The sequence below is a fragment of the Callorhinus ursinus genome, unplaced genomic scaffold, assembly GCF_003265705.2.
Source record: "Callorhinus ursinus isolate GAN/ISIS: 27379988/994484 unplaced genomic scaffold, GSC_fseal_2.0 scaffold23, whole genome shotgun sequence".
NCBI lineage: Eukaryota > Metazoa > Chordata > Mammalia > Carnivora > Otariidae > Callorhinus > Callorhinus ursinus.
In genome coordinates this window covers 3,541,014-3,560,876 of record NW_027397085.1, presented here as the reverse complement: position 1 = coordinate 3,560,876, position 19,863 = coordinate 3,541,014, and the positions used below count along the sequence as shown (strand labels likewise).

General features: G+C 43.0%; 1 protein-coding gene across 4 annotated transcripts in view; it reads left to right on the top strand.

The window, feature by feature from the left end:
- Positions 1 to 19,863, top strand: part of IQGAP2 (IQ motif containing GTPase activating protein 2) — a 286,558-nt gene that overhangs the window by 114,291 nt on the left and 152,404 nt on the right. Inside the window, exon 1 of one of the 4 annotated variants that reach the window (XM_025892590.2) lies at positions 10,708 to 10,801. The exons of the other annotated variants lie outside the window; for them this stretch is intronic. Within the exon in view, the coding sequence (XP_025748375.2) occupies positions 10,758 to 10,801 (44 nt within the window). The 5' untranslated portion in view covers positions 10,708 to 10,757. Of the gene's footprint in view, positions 1 to 10,707; positions 10,802 to 19,863 lie in introns of those variants that run through there. 4 annotated transcript variants of the gene reach the window in all.

Here is a 19,863-nt window from a genome sequence, read left to right as displayed (position 1 = left end):
TTGAGCACTTTTTCATGTGTCTGTCAGCCATTTGGATGTTTTCTTTGCAGAAATGTCTGTTCATGTCTTCTGCCCATTTCTTGATCGGATTATTTGTTCTTTGGGTGTTGAGTTTGATAAGTTCTTTACAGATTTTGGATACTAGCCCTTTATCTGATATGTCATTTGCAACTATCTTCTCCCGTTCTGTCGGTTGTCTTTTGGTTTTGTAGACTGTTTCCTTTGCTGTGCAAAAGCTTTTTGTCTTGATGAAGTCCCAATAGTTCATTTTGCTTTTGTTTCCAACTTGCCTTTGGAAATGTGTCTAGCAAGAAGTTGCTGCAGCCGAGGTCGAAGAGGTTGCTGCCTGTGTTCTCTGGGATTTTGATGAATACCCGTCTCACATTGAGGTCTTTCATCCATTTTCCTCAGTGCCATTTTTAAAAATCAGATTTGTTCGGGCCTGGTTACAAAACTTGCAGAGCCCACTGCAGAATGAAAACTCCATGTTCAAAAGTTAAGAATTTCAAGGTGGTTACAACAGAGCATTAAACCAAATGTGGGGCCCGTAGAACTACACTGTAGCTGACCCTGAGTCCATGTGATAGAGTGACTTGAGTCAGTTCCTGAGAAGCTTCTCTGTCTATTCCAGTGTAAGGCTGGTGACTCCCTTGCTGTAGGCAAAAGGGCAAATACAGAAGAAAGCTCATGTAGCTCAAAGTCCTTCTTAAGCTTACTAGTGGTGCAGAGTGTTGAAAGCCAAATTGAAAATAAGTATTATGACTGAGCTAGCTGAATGAGGATGATGGTAGAAATTACCAATCTTTATTTCTTGTTTTGATGGCTGTGGCTGATGAAAACATAATTAAGAAAGGGAGGTACTATTTGAATCTGTTCCTTAGAACTATTCCCTCCCGACACGCACCCATTTAACTGGTTTTCTTTTTTTCTTTTCTTTTTTTTTTTTTTTTAATGATTTTTATTTATTTATCTGACAGAGAGAGACACAGCGAGAGAGGGAACACAGGCAGGGGGAGTGGGAGAGGGAGAAGCAGGCTTCCCGCTGAGCAGGGAGCCTGATGTGGGGCTCGATCCCAGGACCCCGGGATCAGGACCTGAGCCAAAGGCAGGCACTTAATGAGTGGGCCACCAAGGCGCCCCATCGTTCTCTGAGAACATATTCTAGCATAGCTTAGGAAACACTGGTTTGGGCAAAGAAGATTCCTTTCCAAAAAAAAAATTTTTTTTAAGAATTGGTGAGATACAGCTCTTCATCTCAATTTGAAGGGTTAGCACCATTTTCCTTTTGTTTGGTGCCTCTAGAAAACGGTATGAAGAACTTGCTGGCCTTTTCATAGGAAGTATCAAAAATTTCAAGTTCTTTAATTTTGAAAATTGAAAGTATAATGTATACATATATTTTTACCTACTGATAGCACAGAGGGAAGGATAGTGGCTTTGTCGTTTGGGATTTTCTGAAATTGGATGCTGTCTTTTTTATTGGTAATAAGTTGTCTTGGGGAGCTCAGTACCAGAGATTTCTTGAGGGCCAAGTGTGAGAACACCTTTTAAAAGCATAGCTTACATTTCTAGGGAGAAGACCTTGTGCTCATTCACTCAAGTCCTTTTCAGCAATTTTCAGTGACTCAGAGCCCTGATATTTGCATAGTGATTCAACCAGCAAGGCGACTGGCTGCTGAGATAATCTGGTTAAGATAAGTCCTCTGGTTAATACTTTTAAAAGGTTAATAAAGGCCTTTCCTGAGTAGTGCGCTCTATAGTGGTTTCCAGCAACTTGTGATTATCTAAATTTTTAGATAATCTATTAATTTAATCTATTAATCTAATATCTAGATTATCTATTATTACCTTCAGAGCTGGGTAGTAATAGTGATATTTAAATATTCTTTCAGAGAGACCCACAAGGCCATTTCTGGACAGTTGACATTAAACACTGTGAAATTCCACGGGACAGACAGCTTGGCAAGTTTGATTCGGGTGCATTCTGTTCAGAACTAGTTTCTTGTTTTTTGTGTTTTTTTTCTCAATAGTGGTTTTGTCTCTCTGCTAAAGGTCAGACTGCAGTTGTCCAGTACTGGTGGATTTCCTTTGTGAGACCAGGGAAGGGGGTGGACATACTGACTTAGTTTTATTATGTATAATAAGCTACCACAACACCAGGTTTTATAGACTGGAAAATGTAAATAAAATCATCTGCGTTTTAGAACTGCTGGTGAGCACCTCCCAATTCTAAAATCACTTGGGACATGTGTAGGTCTCCTCTGGGCTCCCTTTCCCCCTCTCTGCTCTTTGGTGTAGTGGGGCTGAGCCAGCGTGGGTTTAGTTTAGAGTCGGGCTTAGTTTGAATCCTGGTCTCATTGTTTGGACCGTTGAGGTAGCACGGAGATTGAGTGGCTTCGGTAATGTGGGGTACCACCACAACGTGGCAGAGCTCTTAAATGCCTGCTACATAGTGGGAATGGCATACGCCTTCATTCAGCCGCTCACCACCTAGGAGAGGGGACAGGGTTTGAAGGCAGACCTGTGTGGGTCTGGTTGCGTGCCCTTTCCCTTCCCAGGGCCTTGGGGGTTGGCAGAGGCCTTTAGCTGAAGCCGCTCCCTGAGAGAGTTCGACCAGGGGTGGCCCGTAGTGAAGCTTGGCCTGCCCCAAGCTGCAGTACAATCCTATCGTACAGTTTTGCACCTGCACAGAGTTTAAGAAGAGTTCATTATTTACGTGTACTTAGGCCTACTTTCAGGATGGCTGGTTTCTTGAGGAGCCTCACTCAATCTGTTCAGGGTAACAGCATGAAATAGCTTTCATTCTCTCTAGGCACTGCTTATGACTGTGCTCTGTCAAATCCCAGTTCCAGTCCCTGGATGATCTGTATCGGCCATGTTCTCTAATTCTTCAGTCTTTCTAAAACTCCCTAATCTCATATCCAGTTCAAGCTGTGTACCTCTCCTCCTCTCTTCAGAGCTCTAGCTCCTCCCCACGTGACAGGAAATGGAGCAAGGGTCCAGCACTTACTGAACTCGGCAAGTCACAGTCGGTGGTGAGAAAGGACTTCCATCTGGTTCATTCTGAGGTTAGGGGTCTCTGCGCAGATACTTTATATAGCTCTCTTGGGGCTGTGCTTAGCTTCCCCTCAACCTCTCCTACACAGCACCTGTTCGGGGAGTTGCTGCGTCTCACTTGGGCATTGCTGGGTGTTTCTGTCCCGTTCATGCTCCCAACTCCTCCTCGGAGACTGGTGCCCTGTTGCTGGGCTCAGCAGCTGCCTGGCAACCCTAGGGCTCCTGCCTCACTAACTTGAACACTCCTCGAAAAGGAGTTCTGCAACTACAGCGTTCCCCTCCCACTTTGCCCAGGGCTTAGAATGAACTGGAAAGGAGTGGAATATTCCCACCTTCTTTCCTGAAGTACTACACCTGGATCCCTCTAAGCTCTACTTCCATGCAGCTCCTCCAGCGGGCTTCCCACCTTCCACATCTCTAGCTCAGAAATGGATGCCAGTCTCTCCTGATGGTTATCCTCCCAGTCCAGGTGATGGATGCCAAATTCTCCCAAGTCCCTAACATGCCCCTTTCTGCTCCTCTGCCAGCCTGGAGTGGGTCTGTGGGTTCTGCAGCTCAGCAAGCAGCCAGACAAAGAACAGGATGACTGTTTCCCCTTCTTGCACGTACCCCAGTCTGTCCTAGGGATTGTCTCAGAACCCCTCCCAGGCTCCTAACTCGTTGGAGAAGCAGGTAGTAACCTGCACTAGAAACTTACCTTCTACACAAAGCCAACATCAACCATTCTCCCTTTTCTCGGGGGCTGGATGGAGAGAGGGGCTATGGTCAGCTGGTAGGACTGGTCCTGTGACCTCTGGGTAAGCAATATGGGGCATTGTCTGTCCCTACATGTTTATGGCTTTCTAAGTAGAGTACTTAGCCTCATTGTCCTCAGCCTTGGGTCTTGGCAGTAAAGCTAAGAATAAGAAGAAAGTCCCATTCAATTATATCCTCTTCATATTAGTAATATTCCCTTTCTTTAAATACCTGCCATCAAGTGCTGGGGATGTTTTTTCCATGCATCCTTTTTTGCAGAACCAGGTTAATACCTAGAGGTACTGGTAGGATTTGAGTTGTAGCCTTAAAAATAAATCAAACTTCAAGAAGGAACAACAGGAGTCTCCATGGACTTTTCTATGGTGTGAATGTTTGTGTCTTGCCAAAATTCTTACGTTCAAATCCTAATGCCCAATGTGATCGTATTAGGAGATGAATTTAGGAAATGATTAGTTTGTGAGAGTGGAGGCCTCATGAATGGGATCAGTGTTCTTATAAAATGGACCCCACAGAGCTCCCCAGTGCCTTCTGCCATGTGAGGATATGGGAGTAGGTGCCAGCCATCAGCCAGGAAGAGAGCCCTTACCAGACCACGCTGGTACCCTGATTTTGGTCTTTGCAGCCACCAGAACTGAGACAGACATCATTTAAAAAAAAAAAATGCATTTATCTGAGAGAGAGAGAGCACACAAGCACAAGCAGGGGGCTGCAGTGCAGAGGGAGAGGATGAGAGAATCCCAAACAGACTCCCCACTGAGTGTGGAGCCCAGTGCAGGGCTTGATCTCACGACCCTGAGATCTTTGATCTGAGCCAAAATCAAGAGTTGGGTGCTTAAGCAAGTGAGCCACCCAGGCGCCCCCCAAAATTATTATTAGCTGTAGGGTTGGGACGTTCAAGCTTCTCTGAGAGGTCTTCAATTTCCATCAGCTGACTCCTTGCCAGTAACTTGGAAATGTAAAGGTATGTTCTGCTGGAAAGATTGTTTGATAACTGCTACTTCTTCACTCGCCTAAGAAAGGGAAAATCAGAACAAACTGACAGCCACTTCCAATAATAGATTTGACAATCGGGAATGAGTAAGCTACTTTATTGTTCATTTATTCAACACATACAAGAGAGAAAAGAGAAGGCCCTGGCGGTATGTGAGTGAAATGGTGATCCCTGTCTAGGGAAAATTAATCTGGCAGCAGTGTGTAAACTGGATCATCTGGGGAGATACGGCGCCCTAGTCAGAGGTCCAAAGCCAGACCAGAGGTCAAAGGGCCTGAATAGTGTGGATGGCCATACAGTAGAGAGCACGGGAGAGAGGAAGGGAGAGAGACACAGAGTTGGATAGAAGCCAAGAGCCGCCTGGAATGAGAACAGGAAGGGACGTTGCATCATGAACAGAAACAGAGAATTAGAAAGGAAGATCAGCTTGAAGGTAGGGAAGATGAGGGCCACCGTTAGACTGGGGCGCCTTTGTGAGAAGGAAAAGGCTCGAGTGGGCGCGGACTCCTTGGGCCCGTATTGGTCGCTGAGAAAGCCAGTAGGTAAGAAAGGCTCCTCCTCTCTGTATATCCCTGTTGTTCTTTTTTCTTAATTGCAGTAAAATATACGTAACAGAAGATTGGCCATTTTAACCATATTTAAATGTACAATTCAGTGACATTAAGTGCATTTACCATGTTGTATAACTGTCACCACCACCTATCTCCTGAACTGTTTCATCTTGGAAAACTGAAATACATTCCTCATTAAACCCTAACACCATTCCTGCTCTGCCCAGCTCCTGGGAACCACCATTCTCCTTTCTGTCTCAATGAGTTTGACTGTTGTAGGGACTTCCTGTAAGTGGGATCATACAGTATTTGTCCTTTCATGTCTGACTGATTTCACTTCGCATACTGTCTTCAAAGTTAATCTCTGTTGTGGCATGTATGAGGATTTTATTAAGGCTGAATAATCCATTGTGTGGATTTACTGCATTTTGTTGACTCAGCCATTGATGGACACTTTGGTTGTTTCTACCTATTATGAATAATGCTGTTCTGAACACTGGTATCCAAGTATCTGGTTGAGTCCCTGTTTTCAGTTCTTTTGGGTACGTACCCAAATGTGAAATTGTTGGATCATATGTAATTCCGCTTCAATTTTGAAGGAACCGCCAAATTGTTTTCCACATTGGCTGCGCTGTTTTGCATTCCCACCAGTAATCTATGAGGGCTTCAACTGATCTACATCTTCACTAACATTTGTTATTTTCTGTGTGTTCTTAAAACAGCCATGCTACTGGATGATAGATATCATTGTGGCTTTGATTTGCACTTCCTCAATGTCCCTATTATACTTTTGTGTAGCTTCTAACGTATTTTATCATAAATGTACTCATTGTGTAAATAGAGTGTCTTGCCTCTTTTTTAAACTATACTTTTCAAGAATCTGCTAAGAAGGAACATCTGTTAACCTTGTAAATTTATGGCCAAACCTTTACCCATCTGAAAACATACTCACGGGGCTTGTTTTCACTTCCCTTTGTAATGTAATAAAAGTTTAAGATGTGTTTCATTCGACATGCAGAGTGTTTAACTATTTCTTAATTAGTTCTGAGCATTTAAAAATCAGAAAAGCTTGTAAAAACTTGGATTTCCCACTTACAAGGAAATCTTGGAGGTGGGGCCCCAGGGGTTCATGCTCTCACAAGGCAGCAGGGCTGAGTGGCACATAGCCCTCTCCCGGCCCAGCTTCACCCCTTGCCAATAACTGCCTCACCCCTGCAGTCATCTGTTTGCAGGGCCTGCTAGAATGGATTTTCTGAGGCTAAAGTTAGTCTCCATTTATTCCAGTTTATATTAATAATTTAGGTGATTATAAGTGACTGATACTTATGCTCTACCTAGCTACTTAACACTTCCACTGACACTTTCCGATAAATTCTGAAATCTTGTATCTGTCATTGCATGCCTCAAGCCCTTTGGCGCAAGTCTTGCCAACAGATTGGTCCCAACTGGTTAAAGGTTGCTTCAAATCGGAGTGTTTCTTCTTAGCTGAAATAATTTGAAGTCATGTTTCTGTACACGCATAAGGCACAGGTACGCTTCTAGCTCTCTCACAGGCTGGCATAGTGGCTCTTCAGTGTGTTACCCTAATTCTCAGTCCCTGCTTGTTGTTCTGGTCCACTGGTGATCATACTGAGGAAACTGCTCTTCACGTAAGCTTGATATCTGTGTTTCTGAGTGTGTGCCCATCCATTTAATATTCTGTGTATCTGCCAAACTATGGCTTCCGACATAAACAGAGTGGATGCCTGTGGTCTGGAAATACAGTTAGCAACGTCTGTCGATACTTCTATGGTAAAGGTGATCAGTGATCGGCTTCGGATCCCGTATCTTCCAGATAATCAGGACTGGAAGGTGTTAGGTGAGGCTGCCTTGTGGCCATGAAATGGAGGCATTGTGACACGTGAGCCAGCCCCACAACACCCTCGCAGCAGGATTTGTTATTGCACGGAGCTGGCCGGACTGTCGATCAAGCCACATTTCCTGAAACCTAAGAACACCAGGGTGTGATCATGTTCTCTTATAACCGGCTCCTGTTCCCTCCAACCTTGGCCTGACTCTCCTTGTGGTTTGCAGCCTGGCTCTCTCTGTGTGGTCGCGAATGACTTCTTCCCTGAAGGTGAAGCGCTAGGTGAACAGGAGGGTAGTGGTAGAAGAAGGATGTGAGGGGGCCTCTCGGTGCTTGAGGGGGACTCCGCTCCCAGCCTCCGCTCTCCAGGTTTCTTCTCTGAAGCTCGTTTGGTCATTTGTCCAGGCAGCTGAGCTGAAAAGCTTGTTGTCAGAAACCGAGTTGGCCCCGATGGTTTGTGCTTCCTGTCAGAGGGGAAACCGGTGTGTGCATCTCAGCCGTGTGTGCATCTCCTGCTTGCCAGCCAGTTTCTTTTTGTGTCTGCCACTCTTTGCTTGTCGGTTCTTGTCCCTGGCTGCAGCATAGTTTGAACTTCATTTTCTCACTACTCTAGAAGTTTCCTTTCTGGCTTCTTGCCCCTCCCCACTACAAATGCCACTTGTGTGTCACTTTTTCCCCACGGCGGGTGGGACAAGATTCCTTTTTATTCATGTGGTGGACTTGCATTCCCCTCCTCTTTTAAGGGTTGGCCACAGAAAAAAGTTTTCTCTATTTCTGATGTCCGTTTTAATACAGAACAATGAAGAATTGTTAGACAAGTGAAGTAGTACTTAATTATCTGTCTGGAAATTCTGGCGTACCTCAGAGGCTCTCTGAGTGAGAATGCACTGTGGATGGCAATTAAGGTGCCCAATTCTCGAACATGCTGTAAGAGTAGATCCCACAGGCACCATTGGCCTGATGACCCTGTCTCCTCCTTCTTCGTGGCCACTCCACCCCAGGTAGCTGCTATTTTGACTCAAGAGCTAGCACACAGTGAAGAAATTGACTTCTACGAAAAGGACCCAAATGGGGGGCAGCTGGGTGGCTCAGTTAAGCGACCGACTCTTGATTTCTGCTCAGATCATAATCTTGGGGTCGTGAGATCGAGCCCCACATCGGGCTCTGTGCTCAGTGCAGAGTCTGCTTGAGAGAGATTCTCTCTTTCCTTCTCCCTCTGCCCCTCCCCCTGCTCACTTTCTCCCTCTCAAATAAATAAATAAAATCTTAAGAAGAGGACCCAAGTTGAAAAAATTTTTTTAACATGGCTTTGTTAAGATACAAGATACAAGGATTCTGGGGCTCCTGCCATCAAATCCCAGGGCGTCTATACTTCTCAGTGCCAAGACCTACAGACTCAAGGGTGGGGACATATAACAGAGAATGCCGTCCCCAGCTGCTTTTGGTCCTGGGAAGATAATCTAGGTGGCTCTAATTAATAATTAACCTACATATAAAATCAGAGCTGTCCAGCCAAGTACAGCAGCCAATGCTGCCACCTGGTGAGCTGATTCTGGTTGAGCAAGGTGAAAAGGACCTGGGAAGAATGGTATCTAGCCAAGGGAAACCAGGGTAGCCGCTTAGAGAGAACTGGGTTGGAGTCTTACTGATTCTGGTGTAATTGGAACCTTTTGCTTCTCAAGCCTATTTTGTAATATTATGTATACAGGGTGGGTGGTTGTTTAGTGCCGTGAAATGTCTATTTGGTCATACATGCACATGGCACAAAATTTAAAAGGTCCAGAAGAGAGTACACAGTGGGAATTAAGTCTTCCTTTTTCCAGCTCCCCTCCCGAGGTAGCCACTCTTGATAGTTTCTTTTGTAGATTACAAGTGTAATTTCTGAATAGTTACATGCAGTTGTAATACCACATATACAAATATATAAACACTTCATATACTCACATCTTATTCTACAGTTATTATGCAATTGTGTGACACAATTGTGTACACAGTTGGGAACGTGATTAAATAGTTTTCGGTATTGATGATTTCCTGCAATCTTTTAATCGTGATTTAAGCAGAAGGAAAATTAGAATCTGGGACTGAACAGAATGGCCATTCTATAAAGCAACTACTGTTGGGGACCATGGAACATGTCTTGGGAAGTGACAGGTGCAGAGGTTGAGCCAACCACACTCTTGAGGGTATGGTACATAGTCTCACACGTCACACAGTGGTGTCCACGGGTGTGTGCTGGGCTCTGTTTAAGTTCTTTGTAGCCCTAGTTTCCTCCTTCCCAGAGGCTACTATTGGGATATGTATAAAATGTATCATTTAGGTCTGTGTGCATTATTGTATCTCATCTTGTGTGTAGGTACGGTTGATCCTTGAACAACACAGATTTGAACTTAAAAATATAGTTGACCCTTGAACAATGTGGGGATTATATGATAAATACAGGACTGTAAATATATTTTCTCTTCCTCATGATTTTCTTAACAATTTTTTCTTTATCTGACTTTATTATAAGAATAGATAAATAATATATCTAACATACGGAATATGTGTTAGTTGACTGATACCAGTAAGGCTTCCAATCAACAGTAGGCTATTAGTAGTTAAGTTTTTGGAGAGTCAAAACCTATATGCAGATTTTCAGCTGTGGTGGTGAGGGTCGATGCCCCTGACCCCCATGTTGTTCCAAGGTCAACTGTGTTTTTAATTTAGGCAAATGTAAGGCTATCTTAGTTTTAGCTTTTAGTTATTTTTAGTTTGAGGATTCTTGGTTTTGTTTTACTAGGCTCTGAAAGTTCCATTCTTATTGCTAGGTATACATCTACTTTGCTGCTACCTGTCCTGGTGTGGCATAACTGAGATTTCTGAATGTAGTTGAAGCAGTTGTGGTGACTTTTACCCCAGTTTTTCTTTGATCTTATTTTTTGTTTTTCATAAACACTTTGAAAGAAATCTAAGAAACCTTAAAATTCCCCCAACCTAGTGTAATCAACTTTTCTAAATTTTTCATAGGTGGATATACCTGGCAGAATTATAACAAAAAAAAACATAAATTGGCATTATTGTTTTTCACTTCACTACATCATTGTTCCTCCATTTTTCTAAGCTACCATCGTAAATTTTCATGGCTACATAATATTTCATCTATATCTATAATATCACAGTCTCTTCCGTGAAACAACTTCTAACTGGTTGACGTTTTAATATCACTGTAATTAACACCCTTGTGCATACAGTTGGTCTTTTGTTGCTGTCATTTTCTTCTATTATTTTGCCAGAATAGATGGGCAACAGGGAATTACGCAGTTAAGGAGAAACGTTGTTCTGTGGCTTATGATGCATGTTGCCACATTCTTCCCCTCTCTGTGTTTCCAGAAATGAATGCAAGTGTCTGTCTTCCATTTAAAGCAGACTTCTTTTATTTTTAGAGTGTTATAGTTAGAGCTGTTGCCATGGAAATTGATTTATCAGTGTCCTGATGGTCAGCGGAGAAATGAGGAACTGCAGGTTCTCTGTGTTGAGAAGGAGTTGTGGAGAGTGCCATCTGCTACCTGCTTATATGCCCTTTCTCTGCCGCCAGGCCTCCTGCACGTACAGCACCGCGTGAGTCACGAGCCCTTCCGCCCTACACCGTCTGGGTCACCAGTAGCCAGCTGGTGCACAGCCCTGCTTCAGTCTGGCCTGGGGAGCATGTGAGCTGGGAACTGTAAACACGGTCAAGCATATAGAGGAGAATGGTGCTGGGGGTGCTGCTCCTACTGCCTGCTCCTCATGTATCCCAACTGAAGGGCTATTAAAAAGTGGCTGGCTGCTTATAAAGATGTATATCGGTGAAGAGGAGGTGGTGTGGGAGTGGAGCGTGGAAGGCGTTGGCAAGAACATCTGTTGGATTCTTTTCATTCTCCTCTTGGTGACAATGAATGATGGCATCTAGCGAATCCCTGTTTGTCATTTCCTTGGTACAGCTGGCAATGGGGGTGGGGAAATTAGTAATGACTGGGCAAAGGACATAGCTGGAGGGGGAAGGGGCTTTGGGCATGGTACTGAAATCGCATGTCTGGCTGGTCAACCTTTCAGTAGCGTCTTCTCTCGCTATTCAGTACTGTCCACTGAGAACTACTATTTTTTGGATCTGTACGACTCCAGAAGAACTAGTTCTTATATCTCTGTCTGATTTCCCATCTCCAGGAGAGGGTTAACTTTGAACACAAGATACCTGTTGCTTAAGGGAAGGAAGAGAAGAAAGGAAATTCACACTGGATACAGTTTGGGCCAGTTACGTTTCTTATGTTTTAAAATATGGCCTGGCTTTAGCTATGGCATTCTCTTGGTATTCTAGAATGTCTATTTAATAATTCGATATTGAATATTTGGGTAGAGAGTAGGAGAGGGTTGTAAAAAAGAGTTGAGAGTAGAAAGGAGTTGTGGCAAATTACCTAAATTCACGATGGGCTTATTAACCTTGTTGCTTTTATTTTCCTGCGACGTTGAGGCAAAGAAATGTTGAAAAGTGCAAGAACAGTGATTATTTTGTGGTTAGGTCATGTGCACAATGCAGACAAAACCAGGAAGGAGAATCTGCTTCATCAAGCCTTCAGTTGTTATTGAGGCCAAAATTTATGCGGAAGCCTCAGATGAGTGTTGATTTGCCAGGAAACTGCTCCTGCCTAGTACTTGATGTTCTCTTTTCCCCAGCTCATGGTTGCCTTGCCAAATGGAAGGTGTTTTGCACTGTACGTGAACATGACAGCCTCATCTCACCTGTGGCAAATTCTGAGAAGCCAACTAGGCAGAATCCAATATTTTAGTTCACTTTTCCACGGCACTTTGATTTGCTGGTTTTCCCGCAAGGTGTCCTATGCTCCAGTAGTCTCCCTCCAGAGGACTTGGGACCTTACATGTACAGGTCAATGTGACCAGACTGCTCAGATGCACAGGAGAGACCCTCCTTGGAGAACATGTGGAATCTGATGGATCCTTTGGAACATCATACTTGAAACTAATGCTCACCTGCCTACCTCCTTTTTCTTCCTTTTTATGAACAACTATTTCTTGAACACCTATTGCATGGCAGGTCCTTTCTTTCCTGGGTGACTCCACATAGGGTATCTGTTTTAGTTCTCATGACCTCTCTGTGAGGTCACTGGTGTTGTACCCAAATTCCTGGAAGGGGGAGTTTTGGTCCAGGTTGATGGTTACCTGCCAAGGTAACATGACTAATGAGTTGTAGAACTAAATTTGAAGCGGGATTTTTGGGGAACTCAAAGCCCAACTATGAGCTGTAACCCCACAGATACCTCTGAAACTGAAAGTCTCTTCAGCCAGTCCCAAAGAAGATATTCTCTCCATCTTGTACTAAAGCACAGGCACATCTCACTTTGGGAAAACCAGTCTGTGAGGATCTAAACTGGCTTATTTTAGTTTCAAAGAAGGCTTCACTGTGAGTTTCTGCTTATGAAGCGAACATGGCCAGGAAGTGAGTGTGAGCCCTGTTGAGCCCATTCATCATAAATGATCTGTCAGAGCCGGTGCAGTGTGGAAGACACATGTACTGTGGAGGTGACAAGCTGGACTGAAGTCTGTTTACGGGCTTCTGTGAGCAAAGTAGTACTTAACTCTCTGAGCCTCTTTCCCTCTCTATCAAAGGGAAGTAATACTGGGGCACCTGGGTGGCTCAGATGGTTAAGCGTCTGCCTTCAGCTCAGGTCATGATCCCAGGGTCCTTGGATCGGGCTCCTGGCTCAGCGGGGAGCCTGCTTCTCCCTCTCCCTCTGCCTCTCCCCCTGCTTGTGCTCTCTCTTTCTCTCTGTATCTCTGTGTCTCAAATGAATAAATAAAATCTTAAAAAAAGGGGGGGGGAAGTAATACTGATCTCATCAGGTTAGTGTGAAAATACATTCATAGAAGGGCCAAGTGCCTGCTAAGTGCTGAGTAGCGTGCTAAGCCTTGCGTTGCAATCCTTTGAGAATGGCATTGCCAGTCTCCTGAGAGCCCCCTTAGAGTGCAAACCTGGCTCTCACACACATGTATAAATATTTGTATAGCCTCTACTAAATACTATTTAAATCTGTAACTCATGTAAGGTAATAGCTTGTGTGTGTGTGTGTGTGTGTGTGCGCGCGCACGCGCGTGCGTGTGTGGTGTGGGGTTGGGTTAGCTAAGGGACTGCCACAGACTGGCGAGAGGAAAAGGCATGTTTGACATGGTAGAAGGCTAGCATAATTGCTGCCTTAGGAGAAAATGTGTGGCAGGGGACGGCTAAACAAATAGCGCTAAAGGACAGATGTAGTCAGTGGGTTTTGTTGGCAGTTGTGCAGAGGGTGGTCCGGGAGATAGCAGTGAACAATAAAAGCCATGGATAGCTACCACTAAAGGGACTTACTACATGCTAGGCGCTGTTCTCATGCTCTTCTTCTATTAACCGACAGCTCCCTGAAGCAGTAATACTATTAGCCCGTGTTACAAATTAGGAAACTGAGACACACAGGTTAAGGGACTTAACCAAGCTACGGGACAGATAGATGGCAGAGTTTGGGTTCAATCTCAGGCAGCTGGCTCTGGAGTTTGTGCTTTTAACTATTGTGCTCTATGCCTCTCAGGTACAAGGACCTTGCTCTTACGGAGTTTACATTTAAAGCAGGTGTCAGTCAGACAAATATGATATAATCTGCCAGCTAGTAATAAATGCAGTAAAGGGAAATGGAAGTGAGTAAGGGGTTTTAGAGGATGATGGGGTTTGGGGTTCTCGCTAGTGTATTTGCTTGGGCTACCATAACAAAATAGCATAGAATGAGTGACTTAACACAAATTTATTTTCTCAAATTTCTGGAGGCTAGAAGTTCAAGATCAAGGTGTCAGCATGTTTGGTTTCTCCTGAGGCCTCTCTCTTTGACTTGTAGACGACCACCTTCTTGCTGTGTTCTCACATTGTCTTCCCTCTGTGTGTACATAGCCCTGGTATCTATCTGTGCTAATCTGCTCTCGTAAGGACACAGTCATTCTGAATTAGGGACGGCCCTCATGGCCTCATTTTAACTTACTCTCCTCTTTCCCCAAATATAGTCACATTCTGAGCTACTAAGCCTTAGGATATCTGCATATGAATTTGGAGGGGACACAGTTCTGCCATAAGACTCCACCCTCTAGACCCCCCCAAACTCATGTTCTTCTCATATACAATATGCATTTGTCTATATCCCAACGGCCCTCAAATCTTAACTATTCTAGTGTCAACTCTAAGTCCCAGATCTCACCTAAATACCATCTAGATCAAGTGTGGGTGAGACTAGAGGTAAGATTCATTCCGAGGCAAAAATTCCTTTCCAGCCATAAACCTGTGAGACCAGGCAAGTTACGTGCTTCTAAAATACAGTGGGGGGACAAGCACAGGCCCTCACATTCTAGAAGGGAGAAATTGGAAAGAAGAAACGGCCCATGGGTCCCAAACAAGTCAAAACAAGCAGGGCAAGTTACACTAAATTTTAAGGCTCAAGAATCATCTGCTTGACACTCTGTCCTTCAGGCCATCAAGGTGGTGGCCCTGCCTTCCAGGCCCCCTGGGGCAGCAGCATGGCCCACTGAAACCAAGGAGCATGCAGAGGCTGGGCCTAGGGTGGGAGGGCAGCCCATCCATCTCTGAATCATCTTCAGGCTCATTCTTCCCTTATCTTGTTCGTAGCCAGGTAATTCTGTTGTCCCATCCGTAAAATCCCAGAGGTTTGACAGCCTGTCTTCGTCTTTGCCTTATCTCTTGTCATGGTCCAAGTGCGCAGTGTCTCTGCTGGTATCGCGCCATCTGTACGCATTCCTGACTGATGGGATGAATGAGGGGCACTCTCACGCACTGATGATCCAGCCGTGCCCTTGGTGTTCCCTCCAGAACACACTTTCTTATTTTTTGCAAGGTTGAAAACCTGAGAACTTTCCACATCTTCAAGTTCCGCCTTTCTGCTTAACGATTCCTTCTTCAGTTTCTCGGTTTCCTCCCGTGTTTTACTATAAGCAGCAAGGCTCATCCAAGCTGTGCCCTTGATTTGTTATTGTCTCATTTGTTATATTCATTAATGATGAATCTTGCTTTACTTTCCAAGCCTTGAAGCCAGATTGTTGACGCGGTTGGAGGTACATGGAAAGAGACATGCACTTAATGTTTTCCTTCAGAGGCAGTTGTATTAGATGTGTCAATCAATATGCTTGTATTTTTAAAAAAAAAAAAAAGCTCAGAATGTTTTCTTTTAGTCTTCTCCTGCTTCCATCCTCCATCACAAACTAGATTACATCACAAACCACCATGTTCCCCTCTACTCCCATTATTCCAGCTTTTGTCAGTATTTTAGCGTTTGCTACCACAAGACTATTTTGGCTCAAGTGGTCTGGGGTTAGTCAGCAAACCAGCTCTTGTTTTTGTATATGCAAAAGAGACAGGAACTTGAGAATATGCTTTATTTCATTATTTTCTCTTTATGAAGTCATACATAAGAGAAAAAAATGATACATGAAAAGATGAAAAGTCTGCCAGTTATGTGATTACACAAGAAAAATCACCGTTAATATTTTGCAGTATATTTTCCAGTCCATGTGCACTTATTTAAATATATGTCATTTTAGAAATAGAATTATGAATTTTATAATATTGCATTCTGTCCTTTTCTCCTAAATTTACCACCAGTATTTTTCCATTTTCTTTTCTTTTCTTTAAGTAGGCTTCTCACCCAGTGTGGAGCCCTATTTTTCCAGTTTCTTAAATATTTTTTGAAAGTATCTCGAGTGGCTATATATCATTGTAAACAGTGGTCAGAACATGATTTTGTTAGACACGTAGGTTATTTGCAGATTTTGTGTTGAACAGAAATCCTGGACCATAGCTGTATTGATTAAATTGTATTCACAAAGTAAAACATCTGGATTATATTTCAAGTTTCTTCATGTATTCTTTCAAGAAACATATAGTGTGGTGGTTAATGTACAAACTTCAGAGTGATCTTTGAATTCGTACTTTGTTTTTCCCACTTATATACAATCTTGGACACTATATTTCATCTTCCTTGATATCCGACTCCTCGTGGCTTCTTTTTCCTTTTTTTTTTTTATTCTTTTTTTTTCCTGGCTCCACATTTTTTTTTTTAAGCTTTTATTTATTTATTTGACAGAGAGCGAGACAGCAAGAGCAGGAACACAAGCAGGGGGAGTGGGAGAGGGAGAAGCAGGCTTCCCGCCGAGCAGGGAGCCCGATGTGGGGCTTGATCCCAGGACCCTGGGATCATGACCTGAGCCGAAGGCAGACGCTTAACGACTGAGCCACCCAGGCGCCCCGTGGCTCCATGTGTTTTTAAAGATGATAACTCACTGGGTTACAAGAAGAGTAAATGAAACTCTATGAAGCACCGTGCCCAGAACTTAACAGGTACACAATAATTGTTTACTATCGTATCATCAGATTGCTTTTGAAAAAGTTTGTACTAGTAGACCATAACTGTTTGAACATCCTGGGGAGAAGATTGTGTATCTAAGAACATGCGGGCATGTATACTGGACACCAGCAGAGGGCAAAACACATTGGAAGATTCCAAGAAGGTGTGACTTGTGGCCCCTCTCATTCTTACCCTGGTCTCTGGATCCCAGAGGCTCCAAGGTCCCCAACACGTGTTCTCAACTATATGTATGTCTTTTTTTATATATTTTATTTATTTAGTTGACAGAGTGAGCACAGAGGAGAGAGCGAGGGAGCTCACGAGCAGGGGGGAGGGGCAGAGGGAGAAGGAGAAGCAGGCTCCCTGCTTAGCAGGGACATGGGTCTCGATCCCAGGGTCCTGGGATCATGATCTGAACCAAAGGCAAATGCTTAACCAACTGAGCTACCCAGATGCCCTTCACATATATGTATGTCTTTAATCCCCACATTAAAAACAAGTACATGTTTTGGGTTACATTTTTTTTTAACCTTATAGGCTCTTTGCTTTATGGAGTGTCTGCCTACCTAGAAATTTTAGAACACGTAAATGTCTTTTTTGTGTTTGTGTATTTGTATATGCCAAGCCAGCCATGTGTGCAAGCATGTTGTACCATCCGTACATTCAGGTAGGTGTTTCGCTGGGCCAAGCCTAAATAGAAGTACAGTAAAGTCTGATTTGGGCCTGGAGTTAAGAATCATCAATAGAGCATGTATGTGAGCAACTGTATTCTGTGAGATAATTTACCATTTTTTTCAAATTCTTCCAAAATTAATCCAACCTGTTAGAAATTGGGCTCCAAAGTTTGCAGGCTTTCTTGTATCCATCATTGTCTCAGGCCGGTCTGCTTATTTCTCTTTCTTATCCCATGCCTAACGGAACACAGGGAAGGATAGTACCATTCATACATCCAGTATCCTTCTCTAAGAAGTAACTCGCCCGCAAAGATTCTCTCAAAAAAAAAAAAAAAAATGTTTAAAGAGAAGGGAACCGTACGCATGACTTCTGAGGGCCAGCTCTCTGCCCAGCGCTGTCCTGGTGCTGTTCAATTTAATCCGCAAAGCAGCTTGGGACCCTTGGCTTCCTAACATCATTGATAACGTGAGACTCTGATCTGTAAGCTGAGGGGCTTTGCCTGATCCACCGCTTGGAACAGTGTCTGGAAAGTAGTAGATTCTTAAAAATAGTAATTGGATTAAATCTCTCAAGATTCTACATCTGGTAAGGGAACAGGCCATATTCAAACTTGAGGCCATCTAATAATTGTGGCTAATGTTAGCTGAGTTCTAAAACAGTGCTGGGCACGGTGCCAAACATTGTAATGTATGCTAAATAACTCCTTGCAGTAGCCCCTCCCACCACCACCACCACCAAGGACAGATACTTTTAAATATCCTTGTTTTAAAGAAGAGTCACTGGTGTAGGGCTGGAACTTAGAATTTGAGCCCAGAAAGTGTAACCCCTATTGCCATGGTTTTAGTCAGTAAATTGTACTGTGTCTATTAGTTGCCTGCTATTTCATTATATGAAATGTTGCTAAGTGTTCTAGGAAAAAGGGGTTTTGTGGCCCAAAACTTTGGGGAAACATTAGGTTAAAGGAAATTAAACTTGGTTTCCTACTTTAGGAATTCTCTGAGCTTTCAGCATGCCACTGCCACTTAGGAATCTTCAAGACAGGATATAGAACGTAGTGTTTTTTTTAATTTACTTGGTCCCCCTTTCCCTCCAAGGACACTATTAGCATCTCCTGGGGCCGGCATTCTGTAGAACACAGTGGGGGAAATGCTTGCCAAACTCAACAGATTCTGCTGTATCATCTCCCTCCTAAAGAGGAGAGTAAGAAATACATCCACCAAAGTCGGATGCATTCCAGTTAGATCGTGGAGTTATCTATTGATTCTTCTCATGGTATTGCATGTCTGTGTTTTAAAGAAAATAATTAGTGCTTTTTTTAAAAAAACATTTCATGTCACTTACTTACAGTGAACTAATTGAGTATTGTATGAGAATAGGATGGACCCGCCTTAGTTTTGCAGGATGTGATTCCCTGCATCCCTGTTCCCCTGAGCTATTAAGGCTGATGGAATTGTGGTCACCATTTTGCATCAGCCTCCAGTGAATGAGAAAGGTTGACCATGAAAACTCAACCCAGTCCTCCTGACATTTTTCTTCTTACTGGCGCAAAAGGTGACCAGTTACACTACATGTACAAAAATATCTGGTCTTTGTTTTTACTCTTTTAAATAATACGTCCTAAACTGATTTTCAAAACATTTAGGGAGACAAATTGACTTACAATACTTGAAAGTTCACGAAACAGAACATTGCGGTAAAATAATGTTTGTACAGGGAAAAAAAACACATACTTTCTGTTTTTTGGCCGGCAGTTGTACTTTCAGGATATTTCTTCCATACAGTGCTGTATGATAGAGACCAAGATTTATAGTTGGCGATTTCCTGAATAACAATTCAGATAGCAAATGCCTTGGTGAAACAACTTTCATATGTTCCGCAAGGCACGAAGTAACACAGTAGAATGGATCATTTGTCTCATGGTTTTTATAAGGGTTTTTTAATTTTGTTTTTTGGGTCTCTTGCAAGACAAAATGACATTAGTTATTTCTCTTTTTCGCCTTAACCTAGAAAATAAAAATAAAAATAGATGAGGAGAGGCTGCTTAAATGAAAAAAAAAAAAAGGAAAATTCCTTTTACTTCTCAATCCTCTGTGCCCAGTGAGTGATCTGAACTTTCCCTACAGAGAGAAGGGAAAACAGACCAATTCTGGTTTTCATTTCTGAGGGTTTTTAGGTTGATTTTTTTTGAAGACAGGCTCTTGATGACATGAGGTCTTTATAACTTCATTTTGTATGTATATACTGTATGCCCTATCCATATGTAAATCATCCATATATAGATCAATAAAATAGGAGTCTAGAAATAACTTTGTACATTTGCAGTCAATTGATTTTTTTTTTTTATAAGGACACCAATTTAGTGGGGGAAAGTATTGTCTTTTTAACAAATGGTGGTGGGACAACTGTAAGTGCACATGCAAAAGAATGAATTTGGACCATTTATTCTCAAAATTTATAAGAAATAACTGAAAATGGATCAAAAGCCTAAATGTAAAAGTTAAAACTGTAAAGCTCTTAGAAGAAATATTTGTGACCTTCAGTTAAGCATCGATTTCTTGTATTTAACACCAGAAGTACAGG